Source organism: Rhinatrema bivittatum, chromosome 1 (genome assembly GCF_901001135.1).
Source record: "Rhinatrema bivittatum chromosome 1, aRhiBiv1.1, whole genome shotgun sequence".
In the NCBI taxonomy this organism is placed as follows: domain Eukaryota; kingdom Metazoa; phylum Chordata; class Amphibia; order Gymnophiona; family Rhinatrematidae; genus Rhinatrema; species Rhinatrema bivittatum.
In genome coordinates this window covers 350,680,930-350,697,735 of record NC_042615.1, presented here as the reverse complement: position 1 = coordinate 350,697,735, position 16,806 = coordinate 350,680,930, and the positions used below count along the sequence as shown (strand labels likewise).

The window sequence follows — 16,806 nt, the reverse complement described above, 5'->3', positions numbered from 1 at the left end:
AAACGCCATCTCAAAAAGTATGCAGCGTGGTCGATAGCCGGCAACCACAGGAGGGTGACACCATCGGCAATCGGCTGCAAGTTCTAGAGAAAAACTTTCCAAAAGTGATAAAGAAAAACCTGCGAAATGCAAAGGGACCCCATGCAACGCTGGAAATTAATTATCACCGATAAAGCACGAGCTTCACAACCATGAGGCTTAGGCTTCGCAGAAAAAGAGAGACTGAAGAGGAAGTCCACATGGATGCATTGTTAGTGGTATGCTGGGTATGCTCAGTGTGTCTGTCAAGTTTCTAGAAACCTTTGTGCTGTCTGATGATATCACCCTTGTATGAGGACTACCATCCTGCTTGTCCTTGGAGAAAAGAAGATTCAGTGCTACTACTGTCACTGCTATTGCAATAAGTGAAATCTAAGCTTTATATAAAGGTTATTTTTTGACAATAAAATTAAAAAAATATTTAGCTCCTTTTTCTCTGTTATTTTTATTTCTGAAGTTTAAAATAGCCACAATTAAAGGGGAAAAAAAGCCTGTGCATCTTCTGAGCATCAGACTGGTGCACTTAATGTAGCAAAGAAGATGACTATTTGAGGGTGCAAAATATTTACTTGAAATTCAAAACCTAGATAAAGGTACATCAATTCTGACAAAAGAATTATAGCCCTGTTAAACAGAACCAGAGATATAATTTCTAATGACATAGAACTGCAATTGTTTAAACAGTGAAAGATATTAAATGATTTTTTTTATAGTGAATGAATAGCATTGTATACCACAACTATTAAAATTGGCCTAATGACCTTTATGTGTCATTCATGCAGCTAATTAAAATATGTGAACATTTTACAAGACTTATATGCAATTTATTTATTTACTATGGACTAACAGAGTAACCACCCTGCTTTATCTACCATAGCTATTTAAATCTTTCAATTAAACTAATGATTATTGAAGACTATTTTTCTTGCACAATTTTGATGTTAGCTTCCTCTACTAAACATAAATGTGTTGGCAGGCAATCCCACTACCTTTTGGGGGAATGGAAGAGAAAGAACGTACAGCACTAAAAACTATGTACAAGAGACAAAGCTGCACTTAATTTAATTAAAACTACCATCAATACCTCGCTAATCTTTTCTGTACGCATCCTTTGGGTTTCACGTAACTCAGAACGCAACTCAGCAACAGTTGTTTCCAGTTCTGTAAGCTGACGTAAATATAGCGAATTCTGGGTACTTGCTTGCTCTCTAAAAGTAATTTAGAAAAAGGGACAAATTAAATTGTTCAATGTAAAATATCTGTTTACAACTAAACTCATGATAAATTTATATTTTTCTCTATATATTTAATATCCATTGTAGACTAATTCTGAGTAGCCAGCACATACACATAAAATTAGTTCATCACTCATATATTACATAGAAGAATGGAAGATATCAGAAGCTAAGGATACTTGATCCATCTAGACTGCCCATTGCCTACGGATTATAATATTTATTTATAGGTTTCATTTTCAATAGAAATTAAACACTGGTTGTCAAAAATCTGCTGGACTTTAGAAAATCAGAATGTCTATCAGTTTTAACACATTTATTGATGTGGGACGCCCTGGTCTCCCACTAGATGGCCATAGATCCCTGCCCTGGTAGATGATAGGGAAGAGGACAGGCCATTTCCAGCAGCATGAGGATGCCTGCAGTGGTTCAGTCCTTGTCTAGAAGGGGGTTCGGAGCCTTAGTGTGTGGTTACTTGAGTTTGGGTTTTGTTGAGGAGCTGGCTTTTGCTCCTCTGCTGTGTTTTTGGTTGGGAAACTGCTCAGTTCCAGTGCACCCCTTGCCTGGTAGGGATTATACCTTCCTTGAAAGTAGAAAGAACTTTAGCAAGAAGTTTTTCTCAAGTTTGGAAGTGTCCAGGTGAATCCAGTTCCTGCTGATAAAACAAACCCTGTAACCACAGGGAAGGAGCCAGAAGACCTGATTATTCTTTTCTAGCCAGTGAGAGGACTACGGTGACTCTTCATCCAGTGGTGAAAGTTAGGATTTTGTGCATTTTTATCCTCTCTGTGTGGCTGGGCTGTAAAAGTCCTGCTGGTATCAAAAATAAGACCTTTCCCCCTAAGAGGTCAGAAGTCCAGAAGAGAAGAGATTCAAGATCGAAATGGAGAGCCCAACCAGATCTCCACCCTGGTGAAAGCAGGACACAAGCTAGGGACATGGGGGACTCTGTTGGACTGCAGGTACAATACTTCTTGGGATTTAGGGGAGCCCCACAATAGGTTTTCCCTTCCTGACTGGGACCCTTGCCCTGCAGACAAGGGGGTGAGTTGCTCCCAAAGAATAGTGAAAAGGGTACCTGCAGAGAGTGAAGAACAGAGAGTTCCCTCTGTATGACCCAGATTAAACACAGATGTGAAGTAAAATAAGTAACACATTGAATGGACATTTATTTAATTTCTACAAATCAAAGTAAAGTTTCTTTTGAACATCCACACTATGTCCTGCCTGTTTCTATAGCACTAACATCACCAAAGGGGCAGAAATACTCCTAACAGAGGATTCCAGTACACCGCCGGGGCCTAAAACCTTAAGCCTTTCTCCCATAAAAAGAATCCACTCCTTGGGACTTGTTAAAATTGGGAACATGACAAAAAAAGATAGCCCCCACAGAAATTCTTTTGTGAAAAAGGGTTACATTGAGAACATAGATTTTTAAAGTTTTTGCAGCTTTGGACAGATTAGAAAACATAATAACAGTTCAGACTGTATTATTTCACATCTTTCTAAAATACAGTTAATAATTTTCATTAGATTTCACTGAGAAACGTACTGAACGAATTCCATCTGATTCTGGAGACTCACTGCATAGTTGCAGGCACTATTACTTTTTTCGGTCAGCGTTCCAACATCCAGTTCATATTTACTTGACAGTTCATCATAACTGGCAAAAGAATGACAAAATATAGTATGAGCAATCTTAGTACCTCTAAGTACATCTATTATTAGTACATCTTAGTACATCTATTATTGCATCACTGAAAACTATTAAGATTCTTAATATGTTATTCAAATATTTAGTGTTCTTAAAAAGGTTGTCTTTGGGCAACCACATTGTAAATTAAGAATTTAAGAAATGATAAGAAATATAATATTAGAGATCAGTAAAAGGCAATTACTTATCAGTCGTTGCTGTTCTTCAAAGATACCAGCCCAATAGTCATATTAATGGAGTCCCTTGACTTGCCATTTACTAGTCAGAAATAGAGCTTTTCCCAAGCGTAACTTTACCAAAGTGCATTTCACCATGAAACAGCATTGCAGTCATTGGAATCAATCTCCATTAGTTCCTTTTTCATAATGATAGAAAGACAGGAGAAGAGACAGGTTCTAAAAGGGGAGATGGGAAGTTTCTATATTTATTAGGAAAGCTTTCTTAAATAACTGTTCTCCAAATTTAGCATTCCAATAAACATAGATTGTAACTTTTAAACCGGCGCGCAGGCACATGCTCATTGGCTCATGCTCAGGGATGTGGCCATTTTATAACATATGCACGATTGTGCATACATGTTATAAAATAGGCTGACTGCACGCACGTGTGAACAATTTTAAGTAGGCTTATGCCTATGCGTGTAAATGGCGCTTCTACCGCATAAATGGGGGGATCTTAATAGACACGCATGCTGACACCATTACTAGATTTCCTAGTTCGTTCCCAGGTCACCTAGTTAAGGGATACAACTCCCTAACACCCCTAGTTAAATAACCTGCATTCTACCATGTTAGCTCCAACCTATAAAACCCCGCTGAACTGCTTTTTTTTTGTTTGTTTTGATACGCAGCAGAGGACCATGGCGCACGCTTGTGTGTGTAATTATTTATGCACTAGTTTCATTGTGAAATCCAGGAATGTCTATGCCCTGCCCAAACCATGCACATACCCTGCCCCTTTTTGTTAAAAAAAAAAAAAAAGTATGCGCAGTGGGAGATATGCATGTATCCACGAGGCTTTTTTAAATCCACTTGGCATGCCTATTTGCTTATCTCTACTTCTCTGAATCTCTCCAGAAAAATGTACTGGAGCAGCAAGAGGCACCATAGTCTTTATAGTTACTTCAGGTAACTGACCTTCATTACTAGATGTAGAACCTTGATTCCTCTGTGCGTGCAGCTGATGAAACGCAGTAGTCAATTTCTCCAAGCGTCTTGTTGTCCAGCAACGCGCCAGGCCAGGCCTGGAATGGCCTGCAAGGCGTTGAGCTGAGCTGGATCATGGAGTTAGCAATCTGTTATGGTAAATGGTGTTTGGGTGGATCCTTGGACACTGTGGCAGCTGACCACGCCCATGGAAGGCAGTCCTGTGAGGGACCACGGTGTCAGGCTAGACTCCGGACAGACAAATACAGATTTGAATCTTTTATTAAACAGTGTGAATGACCACCAGAGGTGGCAGTAGTGAGTAGTGGTTGTAGTGTTATAGTTAGTGAGGTTTGGGTGGACCCTTGGACACTATGGCAGCTGACCACGCCCAAGGGGGGAAGTCCCGTGAGGGGCCACAGGTCAGGCTCAGATCTGGACACACAAACACAGATAGTTCTTTATTTAGACAGTTTGAGAAACTACCAGAGGAGGCGGTAGTGAGTAGAAGATGTAGCCCGGCTGGGCTAGTATTCCCCAGGGCGCTGGAACAGCGGTTTTTCGGTAGCAGTGCTTTAGTGGAGAGAACTGAGAAAGTGAGCACAACAGAACATTCACACAGAGTCCCAGATATGGAGAAGCCCCGAGATAGGGAGAGCTGGCACTCGAGGAGCGAGTACCAGATCCCTAGAGGTAGAGAAACTTGTTGGCAAAGTACTCACACAGCGGTTCCAAGTAGGAGATGGCACTGGCGCTGGAACGGGGGCAGGCCCTCGAGGAGCGAGTACCTGGTTACAGGGAGACAGCTCTGAGGAGTAGATGGTAATAGTATTCACTGATGGTGTCTGTAGCGAATTCTTCCAAGTAGAAGAGGAGATACATGCAGGCAGTGAGTCAGGGAACGTGGGCCCTCGAGGAGCGAGTACCGGTTACCTGACAGCGACCTGAAAGAAACAATGAGGCCCCCAAGGAGCGGGTATCCTGTTAGCAGAAAGAGTCCAATAGGAGTTGGAAGGCAGAGTAGCTGGGTACGGAGAGCGAATCCCATCCGTAAGAACACCCTTGCTAACTCAACGGCTAGCAATAAACAGTAGGCTTAAATATCTGGGCAGCGTGATGTCATCACAGGGGGACGCCCCTGAGGAATGCGCCAATAAGGAAATAAGAATGAGGGTCGCGCGGCACATGCGCCCAAAGGTACCTGGAGAGCATGGTGGGAGGCAGCACCCAAGCTGGTCCGGGGACGCCGGAGAGGGCGGCAGGCAGACGCCACAGCAGCCAGGCGTCCGTGAAGAGCAGGAGGAGTCGCAAGAAAGGAAAGGTAGGCGGAGTGAAGCCGTCGGGAAATGACGGTCGCAACATGTAGAGCCCGGCTGGGCACGTCTCACACAGAACACTGGAACAGAGGATCCTCTGCAAGCAGTGCTGTAGTGGAAAGAGACTGAGCATTATGAGCACACAATAAGATTAACATACAGAGTCCCAATGTAGAAATAGGAGAAGCGACGAGACAGGGAGAGCAGGCCCTCGAGGAGCGAGTACCTGATTCCAGTGAAGCAGTACTGTGGAGAGAGATGGTTTCTGTTCTCACTGATGGTAACTGTAAGTTGGTTCTACCAAGTAGAAGGTTGGAGGTTGCAGGCAGCGACACAGGGAACATGGGCCCTCGAGGAGCAAGTACCGGTTTCCTGATAGCACCTGAAAGAAGCAGAGAGGCCCCCGATGAGCGGGTACCCCGTTAGAGACCCCGAAGGGTAGTAAGAGTTCCAGTAAGAGTAGGAACGGAGAGCGAATCCCATCCATAAATCCTGTTGCTAACTCAACGAGCTAGCAAATACTGTAGGCAGATATACCCGGAAGTCGTGACGTCAGAATAGGGGGACGCCGCTGAGGTTCGCGCCAACATAGAGTTAAAGAAGAGGGTGGCGTGCGCGCACGCGCCCTAGAAGTACCCTGAAGCAGAATGGCGGGAGGCAGCACCAGAGCCGGTCTGGGGACGCCGGAGAGAACAGCAAGCAGATGCCGCGGCGACCATCAGTCCAAGGGGAGCGGGAGGAGCTGAAAGTAGAGAGAGGTAGGTGGTCAAGTTGTGAGGATCTATCCAGATTTAGCTCAGGTAACACAAGTGCGGAGAAGAGAGTTTCTTTCCCTTAGGCAGGATGTTACTTCTTTAGGATATTCCTTTATTTTACGTTAACTGTGTAAATGTATTATTAAGAGGGGTGACAAATGTTTTATTTTCTTTTTCTGTTTACCTGAGCAATTACATCTCTTTACAGAAGCACATATGCCAACCACCTCTTCCCCTGTGGAATGCTATGTTAATGCCTTTTCTTCAAATTTTTATTGCTACTTTCATCTCCTTTTGATTGCTTATCTTCCCCCTTCTTTATTTCATTATACAAATTAGATTGGATAACTACAATGTTGTTTTTTTTTTTGGGGGGGGGGGGGTTGTACTAGAATTATAAAATATCCAATTGTTTTTTTTTCTATTTGGAAACATTTTTTATGTTTGTTAATTTGAAAATCTATAAATAAAGAATTAAAAAAAAAAATAATAATAATCTATCCTCGAGTATGAAGAATGTGGTTTGGAATAAAAGGAGTAATCTTTCATTGTTGGATTCTGCAGTCGCCAGATATCAATAAGACCACATTTATGCATCATTTCCTTCAATCTAGATCTCTGAGCACGCGATGACCAATTCCCCCCCTCCACAAAATTGTCTAAAAAAGGATAACAAGTTAAATTTAAAACCCCTCCTATCAGTAAATGACTCTCTACCCAACCTGTAAGAATATTGGAAAGAGAGGACAAAAAGAGCCCCTGAGAAACATTAGGCACATAAACATTCACTAATGTAAACAATTCCCCTGAATTACCACTTTCAGGATCAGGTACTTCCCCTCAGTATTTCTTATTACTACCTTAACATCAACAATCAGATGCTTTGCAAATAGAAGCCCACCCCTTCATATGTGTTACTCTTTGTGGAAGAAGTGTTGCGATCCCGGGTCGGCCCCGGGATCGGCACCTACCCCGTCGCAGCTCCGGTTCCAGCCCGCCTTCCCCGGGCCTCCGGGGACCTCTGCCGCTGCAGGCCCGACGTCTGCCTACCTCACCCGGGCCTGCAGGCTCCTCTGCCGCCGCGTTCTCGCTCCGTCGGAGCAGCCGGCGTCCCTCTGCGGCTGGCTCCGCCCCCTAGACGCGCGCCCGCGCGTCTCAGCTCCAAATTTAAAGGGGCCAGCGCGGGAAAGTCTGGTTCCTCCTCCGGCTGACGTCAGACGCTGCAGGGCTACTTAAGCCCTGCAGTTACAGGACCCATCGCCTTGCAACGAGGTTCCCAGGGTTCCCCTGCTTCTAGTTGCGGTGTTCCTGCTTTATCTTCTGGTTTCTCTGGTTCCTGACTCGGATTGGCTTTTGGTGATTCTCTGGTCCCTGACGCGGATTGGCTTTCGAAGATTCTCTGGCTCCTGACTTGGATTGGCTTCAGTGTTTCTCTGGTTCCTGACTCCGGGTCGGCAAGCGGTGATTCTCTGGTGTACGACTTGGCCTGGTAAGCAACGACCCTCCGGCTCTCGACCTTGGACTTCTTCAGGACTCCGTCTCCGAGGATCCACCTAAGTCCCAGCGGCCGGGTCCCTACGGGCTCCTCCTGGGGGGACACCGGCTTCCAGGGTGAATCTCCTAAGTCCCAGCGGCCGGACTCTTACGAGCTCCTCTCGGGGGAGTACCGGCTTCCAGGGCGAAGACCTTCTGCCACCAGGCCAGTCCCACCTTCTCTTCATCTCCCTTCTGGGCCCTTGGTCGCATAGGGCCTTCCGTGGTTTCCTCCACCAGCTATCCTCGAGTCCGCCTCTGCCGCCTCCCGGTTGGGACCACTGCTGCAAACCCTCACAGCATTCCATCCTTCGGTTCCGATTGGCCCAAGGGTCCACGAAGCTAACAAGAAGCATGGTATTGAGTAGGAAATGTTCCCAAAAGCAACAATCTTTCATTCCTAGTTCTTCAATGGGTCTCCTGGCAAAAAAAATATATTTGTTCTCAAACTTTCAGCTTCTCTCAACAATAATTTTCCTTTTGTGGGCGAATTCAGCCCTTTTGCATTCAAAGAGAAAAATTTTAGTTGCACCATTGTCTAATCTGAATCAAAAACACCTCACCCCACAAAGCAACCCAGCCACACCCATTCTTTCGCTCTCAGCATACTTCAGCACACACACAATTATACCAAACTAGCCCTTTCCCACCCCACCAACATAGAAACCCCCTTCTATCCCTCTTCCCCGCTCTCTTTCACCTGTCCACTACTTCTGTCCCATTTCCAAACCCCTCCCTACATCACATCACCACCTGATATGCACTCCCTCTCTTGAGGAATGACCCCCTCTACCTACTCAACCACTCAATCCCAATCTCCATCTTAAACCCCAACTAGAAATTTATAATCAAATGCAATACAGCTTTTTTTGCCTCCCCACCTCTCCCAATCTGTTCCTTATTAACCATAATTGGCCTAATTCAACCATTCAAAAATGTAGGAATTACAGCCAGTAGTCCATAGTCCAACTCTTTCCCTATCTTTATCAAAGTAGTCCAAGTGCCTGTAACTAAAAACTCACCTGAGCTAAAATAATTCTAACCTTTCCCTATCAATAAAAAAGCAGAATGAAAATACAAACAAAAAACAAACTTTGAAATGTTTGTATGCTAATGCCAGAAGTCTAAGAAGTAAGATGGGAGAACTAGAATGTATAGCAGTGAATGATGACATAGACTTAATTGGCATCTCAGAGACATGGTGGAAGGAGGACAACCAACGGGACAGTGCTATACCAGGGTACAAATTATATCGCAATGACAGAGAGGAGCACTCAGGAGATGGTGTGGTGCTTTATGTCCGGGATGGCATAGAATCCAACAGGATAAACATCCTGCACAAGATTAAATGCACAATTGAATATTTATGGGTAGAAATCCCTTGTGTGTCGGAGAAGACTATAGTGATAGGAGTATACTACCATCCACCTGGTCAAGATGGTGAGACTGACAGTGAAATGCTAAGAGAAATTAGGGAAGCTAACCAAATTGGTAGTGTGGTAATAATGGGAGACTTCAATTACCCAAATATTGACTGGGTAAATGTATCATCGGGACACGCTAGAGAGATAAAGATCCTGGATGGAATAAATGATAGCTCTATGGAGCAATTGGTTCAGGAACCGACGAGAGAGGGAGCAATTTTAGATCTAGTTCTCAGTGGAGAAGAGGATTTGGTGAGAGAGGTAACGGTGGTGGGGCCGCTTGGCAATAGTGATCATAAAATGATCAAATTTGATTTAATGACTGGAAGGGGGACAGTAAGCAAATCCACGGCTCTCGTACTAAACTTTCAAAAGGGAAACTTTGATAAAATGAGAAAAATAGAAAAAAACTGAAAGGAGCAGCTACAAAAGTAAAACATGTGCAAGAGGCATGGTCATTGTTAAAAAATACCATCCTAGAAGCACATTCCAGATGTATTCCACACATTAGGAAAGGTGGAAAGAAGGCAAAATGATTACCGGCATGGTTAAAAGGGGAGGTGAAAGAAGCTATTTCAGTCAAAAGATCTTCATTCAAAAATTGGAAGAAGGTTCCAACAGAAGAAAATAGGATAATACATAAACGTTGGCAAGTTAAATGTAAGACATTGATAAGACAGGCTAAGAAAGAATTTGAAAAGAAGTTGGCCGTAGAGGCAAAAACTCACAGTAAAAACTTTAAAAAATATATACGAAGCAAAAAGCCCGTGAGGGAGTCAGTTGGACCGTTAGATGATCGAGAGGTTAAAGGGGCACTTAAAGGCCATCGCGGAACGATCAAATTATTTCTTTTCCTCGGTGTTTACTGAAGAGGATGTTGGGGAGGTACCCATACTGGAGAAGGTTTTCATGGGTAATGATTCAGATGGACTGAACCAAATCACGGTGAACCTAGAAGATGTGGTAGACCTGATTGACAAACTTAAGAGTAGTAAATCACCTGGACCAGATGGTATACACCCCAGAGTTCTGAAGGAACTAAAAAATGAAATTTCAGACCTATTAGTAAAAATTTGTAACCTGTCATTAAAATCATCCATTGTACCTGAAGACTGGAGGATAGCTAATGTAACCCCCATATTTAAAAAGGGCTCCAGGGGCGATCTGGGAAACTACAGACCGGTTAGCCTGACGTCAGTGCCAGGAAAAATAGTGGAAAGTATTCTAAACATCAAAATCACAGAACATATAGAAAGACATGGTTTAATGGAACAAAGTCAGCATGGCTTTACCCAAGGCAAGTCTTGCCTCACAAATCTGCTTCACTTTTTTGAAGGAGTTAATAAACATATGGATAAAGGTGAACCTGTAGATGTAGTGTACTTGGATTTTCAGAAGGCATTTGACAAAGTTCCTCAGGAGAGGCTTCTAGGAAAAATAAAAAGTCATGGGATAGGTGGCGATGTCATTTCGTGGATTACAAACTGGTTAAAAGTCAGGAAACAGAGAGTAGGATTAAATGGACAATTTTCTCAGTGGAAGGGTGTGGGCAGTGGAGTGCCTCAGGAATCTGTATTGGTACCCTTACTTTTCAATATATTTATAAATGATCTGGAAAGAAATATGACGAGTGAGGTAATCAAATTTGCAGATGATACAAAATTGTTCAGAGTAGTTAAATCACAAGCAGATTGTGATAAATTGCAGGAAGACCTTGTGAAGCTGGAAAACTGGACATCAAAATGGCAGATGAAATTTAATGTGGACAAGTGCAAGGTGATGCATATAGGGAAAAATAACCCATGCTATAGTTACTAGGGATGTGAATCGTTTTTTGACGATTTAAAATATCGTCCGATATATTTTAAATCGTCAAAAATCGTTAGGGCCACGATACAATACCAATTCCCCCGATTTATCGTTAAAAAATCGTAAATCGGGGGAAGGGGGAGGGCAGGAACTTACTTACTTGCCCTAAACCAATGGCAGGAAAACTGGCACACTAAAACCCCCTAAAACCCACCCCCGACCCTTTAAATTAAATCCCCCACCCTCCCGAACCCCCCCCCCCCAAATGCCTTAAATTACCTGGGGGTCCAGCGGCGGTCCGGAACGGGCTCCTGCAATTGAATTGTGTTGTCTTCAGCCGGCGCCAATTTGCAAAATGGCGGCCGCAAAATGGCGGCGGCCATAGACCAACACGATTCAACTGCAGGAGGTCGTTCAGCGGCGGTCCGGAACCCCCGCTGAACAACCTCCTGCAGTCGATCTCCTGCCGGCGCCATTTTCCGTACGGAAAACGATTCGCGGCAGGAGATCATTTTCCGGACCCCCGCTGGACCCCCAGGGACTTTTGGCCAGCTTGGGGGGGCCTCCTGACCCCCACAAGACTTGCCAAAAGTCCAGCGGGGGTCCGGAACGACCTCCTGCAGTCGAATCGTGTTGGTCTATGGCCACCGCCATTTTGCGGCCGCCATTTTGCAAAATGGCGCCGGCTGAAGACAACACAATTCAATTACAGGAGCTTGTTCCGGACCGCCGCTGGACCCCCAGGTAATTTAAGGCATTTGGGGGGGGGGGGTTCGGGAGGGTGGGGGATTTAATTTAAAGGGTCGGGGGTGGGTTTTAGGGGGTTTTAGTGTGCCGGTTTTCCTGCCATTGGTTTAGGGCAAGTAAGTACTTCCCTCCCAAAGTTGATGAAGTATTAAGGCATTTGGGGTGGGGGATTTAATTTAATGGGTCGGGGGGGGGGGTTAGGGGGTTTTAGTGTGCCGGCTCACGATTTTAACGATTTTCACGATATTTTAAACATCCAAACGGCAACAATACGATTCCCTCCCCCTCCCAGCCGAAATCGATCGTTAAGACGATCGAGGATACGATTCACATCTCTAATAGTTACACAATGTTAGGTTCCATATTAGGTGCTACTACCCAAGAAAGAGATCTAGGTGTCATAGTGGATAACACATTGAAATCGTCGCTTCAGTGTGCTGCGGCAGTCAAAAAAGCAAACAGAATGTTAGGAATTATTAGAAAGGGAATGGTGAATAAAATGGAAAATGTCATAATGCCTCTGTATCGCTCCATGGTGAGACCGCACCTTGAATACTGTGTACAATTCTGGTCGCCGCATCTCAAAAAAGATATAATTGCGATGGAGAAGGTACAGAGAAGGGCGACCAAAATGATAAAGGGAATGGAACAGCTCCCCTATGAGGAAAGATTAAAGAGGTTAGGACTTTTCAGCTTGGAGAAGAGACGGATGAGGGGGGGTATGATAGAGGTGTTTAAAATCATGAGAGGTCTAGAACGGGTAGATGTGAATCAGTTTTTTACTCTTTCGGATAGTAGAAAGACTAGGGGGCATTCCATGAAGTTAGCATGTGGCACATTTAAAACTAATCGGAGAAAGTTCTTTTTCTCTCAACGCACAACTAAACTCTGGAATTTGTTGTCAGAAGATGTGGTTAATGCAGTTAGTATAGTTGTGTTTAAAAAAGGATTGGATAAGTTCTTGGAGGAGAAGTCCATTACCTGCTATTAATTAAGTTGACTTGGATAATAACCACTGCTATTACTAGCAACGGTAACATGGAATAGACTTAGTTTTTGGATACTTGCCAGGTTCTTATGGCCTGGATTGGCCACTGTTGGAAACAGGATGCTGGGCTTGATGGACCCTTGGTCTGACCCAGCATGGCATGTTCGTATGTTCTTACTCCATTAAGGTCAAATATTCCAGCAGGTCAATTACTAAGACTTAGATGTATCTGCTCTTCTCGAGAAGATTTTCTCAGTAAAGCTAAGCAGATGCTAGCAAGGTTTCAAGACCAGGGGTACCCATGCTGTATTTTACATAGAGCATTTAAACGTGCACTTTATGCTATTCGGGAATATTTATTTTTACCACAAACAAGACCATCAGATGAATGTTTAATTGTATCCTACCATTTTCTACCCATATATATTCAGTCATTACCATTATCAAATATTATTGGTTGATGCTATCTATTCATAAAACCTTTGATGTCCCAATTCGGTTTTCTTTTTGCCAGGGACAAAATTTGAAAGATGTTCTAGTACACTCATGTCTGAAAGACCCTGTGCCAGAAGGCACGGCACAAATTTTGGGTCACAGCCCCTGTAGGCATTGCTCAGTATGTCCTTTGACGGCCCCATTAACCATTTTTGAACACCCGATATCTTATATGAAGTTTCGATTACATTTCACTGCTACGTGCCAGGCGAAAGGCGTTGTTTATGTGATCATATGCCCTTGTGCCAAATTGTATGTAGGGAAAACCTCCCGTCCCATTCGGATCCACATTATTGAACACATTTCGAATATCAAAAAGGGTAGAAAAACAGCCCCCTTAGTGACCCATTGGATCGCTACAGGTCACACAGAATCTGATATTAAATTTTATATAATTGATGTGGTGCCTCTGCCACCTCGAGGAGGGTGTTTCTCTGACATACTAGCACGCAGAGAACAGAAATGGATATTTAAATTAAACAGCCTTGTACCTAACGGGCTTAACAATGAGATAGAGTGGCAGTATTTTCTTTAGGTCCCTATTCAGGTCCCTCATGCTAGTTGTGCTGTCTTTCTAGGCTAGCCTTGATTGACTACAACTCTAGTTCCCTGTACATACCAGGATCATTCCAGACGGTGGGTTATGTTCCATGTCCAGCAGATGGAGTCAGAACACAAAATTCCCAGGGGAGGACCCATATAACCACGCCTCCCCTGTAACAGCTCTCAGTAACGTTCTGACTCCAGCAGATGTGAGCAGGGGACTTGTGGTCCCCAGCTTGTTAGCTTAGGGCTACCTCCTCAGGGGGATCAAGTTTAAAAAAAAAAAAAAAAAAGGAAGTTTTAAATTTACAGTTTAGGTCACTTTGCTAAGGCTCCTTTTACAGCAGGGGGAGAGCTCTCCACTGGTGCTGGCTCATCGCTCTCTAGCCTGGTGACTTGCTGACAGGCTGTTGCCTGTTTTCTTTCTTTCTTTTCTTATTTTCCTCACTGAGGGCTCAGTTGGGGTAAGTGTATTTTTGTTTCATCTTCTTTTTCAGCAGAAGACTGCAATTTTTTGGACTCCGTTCGGCTCTCTGAGGTGAAAGTCGGTAGCGCCGGCCTCTCCCTCCTGACCCAGGTTTCCCCCCTCCCTTTTGGGGAGCGACCAACGTCCCGACCTGCGGCCCCGTGAAGCACCATTCCCCGGGGCCGCCTGCTGTCAGGAGGGTAATTCCCCGTCAGTTCTTCTTCAGGTCGGTGGGGGACCGCGGCAAGCGTCTGTTTCCGGGTCGGCGCTCATTTTAGGCGCGAGCCACCTGTAGAGCCTCCCCCCCCCTCTCTCTCTCCCTGTGGCGATGCAGTCCGCGGCGCCTTGTGAGGGCTCCGACAGGGCCGGATTATTTTCTGAAGAGGGTCTGTGCTCAGGCTGTTTCCCCGAGGGGGAATGTACGCCAGCTACTAACAAGGACGTTCAAGCTGCAGACCGCGTGGGAAGGAAGCACCAGGCCCCGTTCCCTCTCAATGCGGGAACGGCGGCCATTTTGTTGCAAGATTCTGATGCCGCGCTTTCTGAGGAGGACACGGATAATTTGTTCCCCACTTCTAGGCCCGTTTTGGACCCTTACTCCGAGTCTAATCCTGGTAGGCAGAGGGGGGATCCCCCGGTGGGTGACCCCTCAGGATGCCAGGCTTTTTCCCCTGAATTCATAGTCCTGATGCACAGGGCTTTTCTTCAGAGCAGAGACACGACCTTCGGGACCTGGGGACCCTCTCCCCCCAAGATACCATGTCCTACCCCCCTCCTGGGTGGGACCCTCCCTCAGGCTCGCCCCCCTTTAGTATGCGGGGGAGCGGGCACATCTCGTGGCCCTACCGGGACACCATCGATAATACAGACTTCGTCGGGGAAAGGACAATCCCAGGACCCTGACGTGGACGACCCCACCTTGGTGGCCCAGGTGGAGGGCGACGACCCTAGGGTCCTCCGCATCTTCCAAGTGGCGGAGTTAGATGACCTCATTCCCTACATCCTCCAGGAAATGGATATTGATCCCCCCTCCGGAACCGGTGGGGCCTGACCCAGCTCTCAAGAAGGGGGACCCCCTCCTAGCAGGACTGCGGCCTCTAGCCAAGTCTTTTCCCACTCATCATAAGATCTTGCAGTTGATCACTCGAGAATGGGATACCCCGGAAGCCAACCTTTGGGTCGGTAGAGCCATGGAAAAATTGTATCCTCTGCCGGCCGATTTTTTGGAAATTCTCAAAGTTCCCGCCATAGATTCTGCGGTATCAGCGGTCACAAAGCATATCACTATTCCTGTCACTGGAGGGACGGTGTTGAAGGATATGCAGGATCGGAAGCTGGAGGTTTACCTCAAGCATATCTTTGAGGTCTCGGCCTTAGGGGTGCAGGCGGCTATCTGCAGTTCCCTCGCAAAGCGAGCAGGTCTTCGGTGGGTGCAGTAGCTTCTCACCTCCCAGTCCTTACCAGACGCTGAGGCTCACCAGGCGGACAGACTGGAAGCCGTGGCTGCCTATGGAGTGGATGCTTTATATGATCTTTTAAGGGTCCTAGCCCGAACCATGGTGGCGGCGGTCTCAGCGCGTCGGCTCCTTTGGCTTCGCAATTGGTCGGCTGATGCCTCTTCCAAGATTCGTTTGGGGTCCCTTCCTTTTAAGGGTAGGTATCTTTTGGTGAAGACTTGGATCAGATCATCAAGTCCCTTAATGAGAACGCGGTGCACAAGTTGCCCGAAGATCGACCCCGTTCGTCAAGATCATATAACTACTCCAGAAACCATTATCGTAACCAGCGGAGAGCGCGTCCTCAGAGGCAACAGCCACCTCGGGCTCCCTCGTCTCGTTCGCACTCCTGGAACCGGCCCTTTCGTGGGCGCCGCCAGGGTAAGGAAGCGCAGGGTGCTGGTACATCCGCTAAATCTACCCAATGATGCCAGATGGACCCGCGAGGTGGTCCCTCGACTGGGGGGTCGCCTTGCTCTCTTCTACGAAGAATGGGTCCAAATCACGTCGGATCAATGGGTTCTGGATATTCTAAGATGTGGTTACGCTTTGGATTTTGTTTGCGCTCCTCGGGACCGGTTCCTGTTTTCCCCTTGCGGGTCCTTAATCAAACAGGGAGCCGTGCGGCAGACCCTCGATCGTCTCCTTCAATTGGGGGCCATAGTGCCGGTGCCAGCCGCCGAACTGGGCGGGGGCATTATTCAATCTACTTTGTGGTTCCCAAGAAGGAAGGTACTTTTCATCCTATCCTGGACCTCAAGCAGGTCAACCGGTCCCTCAGAGTCCCTCGTTTACGCATGGAGACACTCCGTTCAGTGTTAGCGGCAGTTCATCCGAGGGAATTTTTGGCTTCGTTGGATCTCACGGAGGCGTATCTCCACATACCAATTTGTCCAGCTCATCAGCGTTACCTACGCTTCAAAATTTTGGGTCAACACTTTCAATTTCGCGCTCTTCCCTTTGGCCTGGCCACACCTCCACGGGTTTTCACGAAGATCATGGTGGTAGTGGCGGCAACCTTGCGCAAGGAAGGCATCCTTGTGCATCCTTACCTAGACGATTGGCTCATCCGTGCAAAGTCACGAGCGCAGTGTATCCTCG

General features: G+C 45.8%; 1 protein-coding gene across 2 annotated transcripts in view; it reads right to left on the bottom strand.

Annotated features, from left to right (window-relative positions):
• The window catches only part of CCDC158 (coiled-coil domain containing 158), a 1,731,209-nt gene that overhangs the window by 1,106,390 nt on the left and 608,013 nt on the right, over nt 1–16,806 (bottom strand). For both annotated transcript variants that reach the window (XM_029599728.1, XM_029599736.1), the window contains exons 8-9: nt 2,827–2,937; nt 1,124–1,247 (exon numbers count right to left, since the gene is read on the bottom strand). In XM_029599728.1, coding sequence (XP_029455588.1) covers nt 1,124–1,247; nt 2,827–2,937 — 235 coding nt within the window. The remainder of the gene's footprint in view (nt 1–1,123; nt 1,248–2,826; nt 2,938–16,806) is intronic.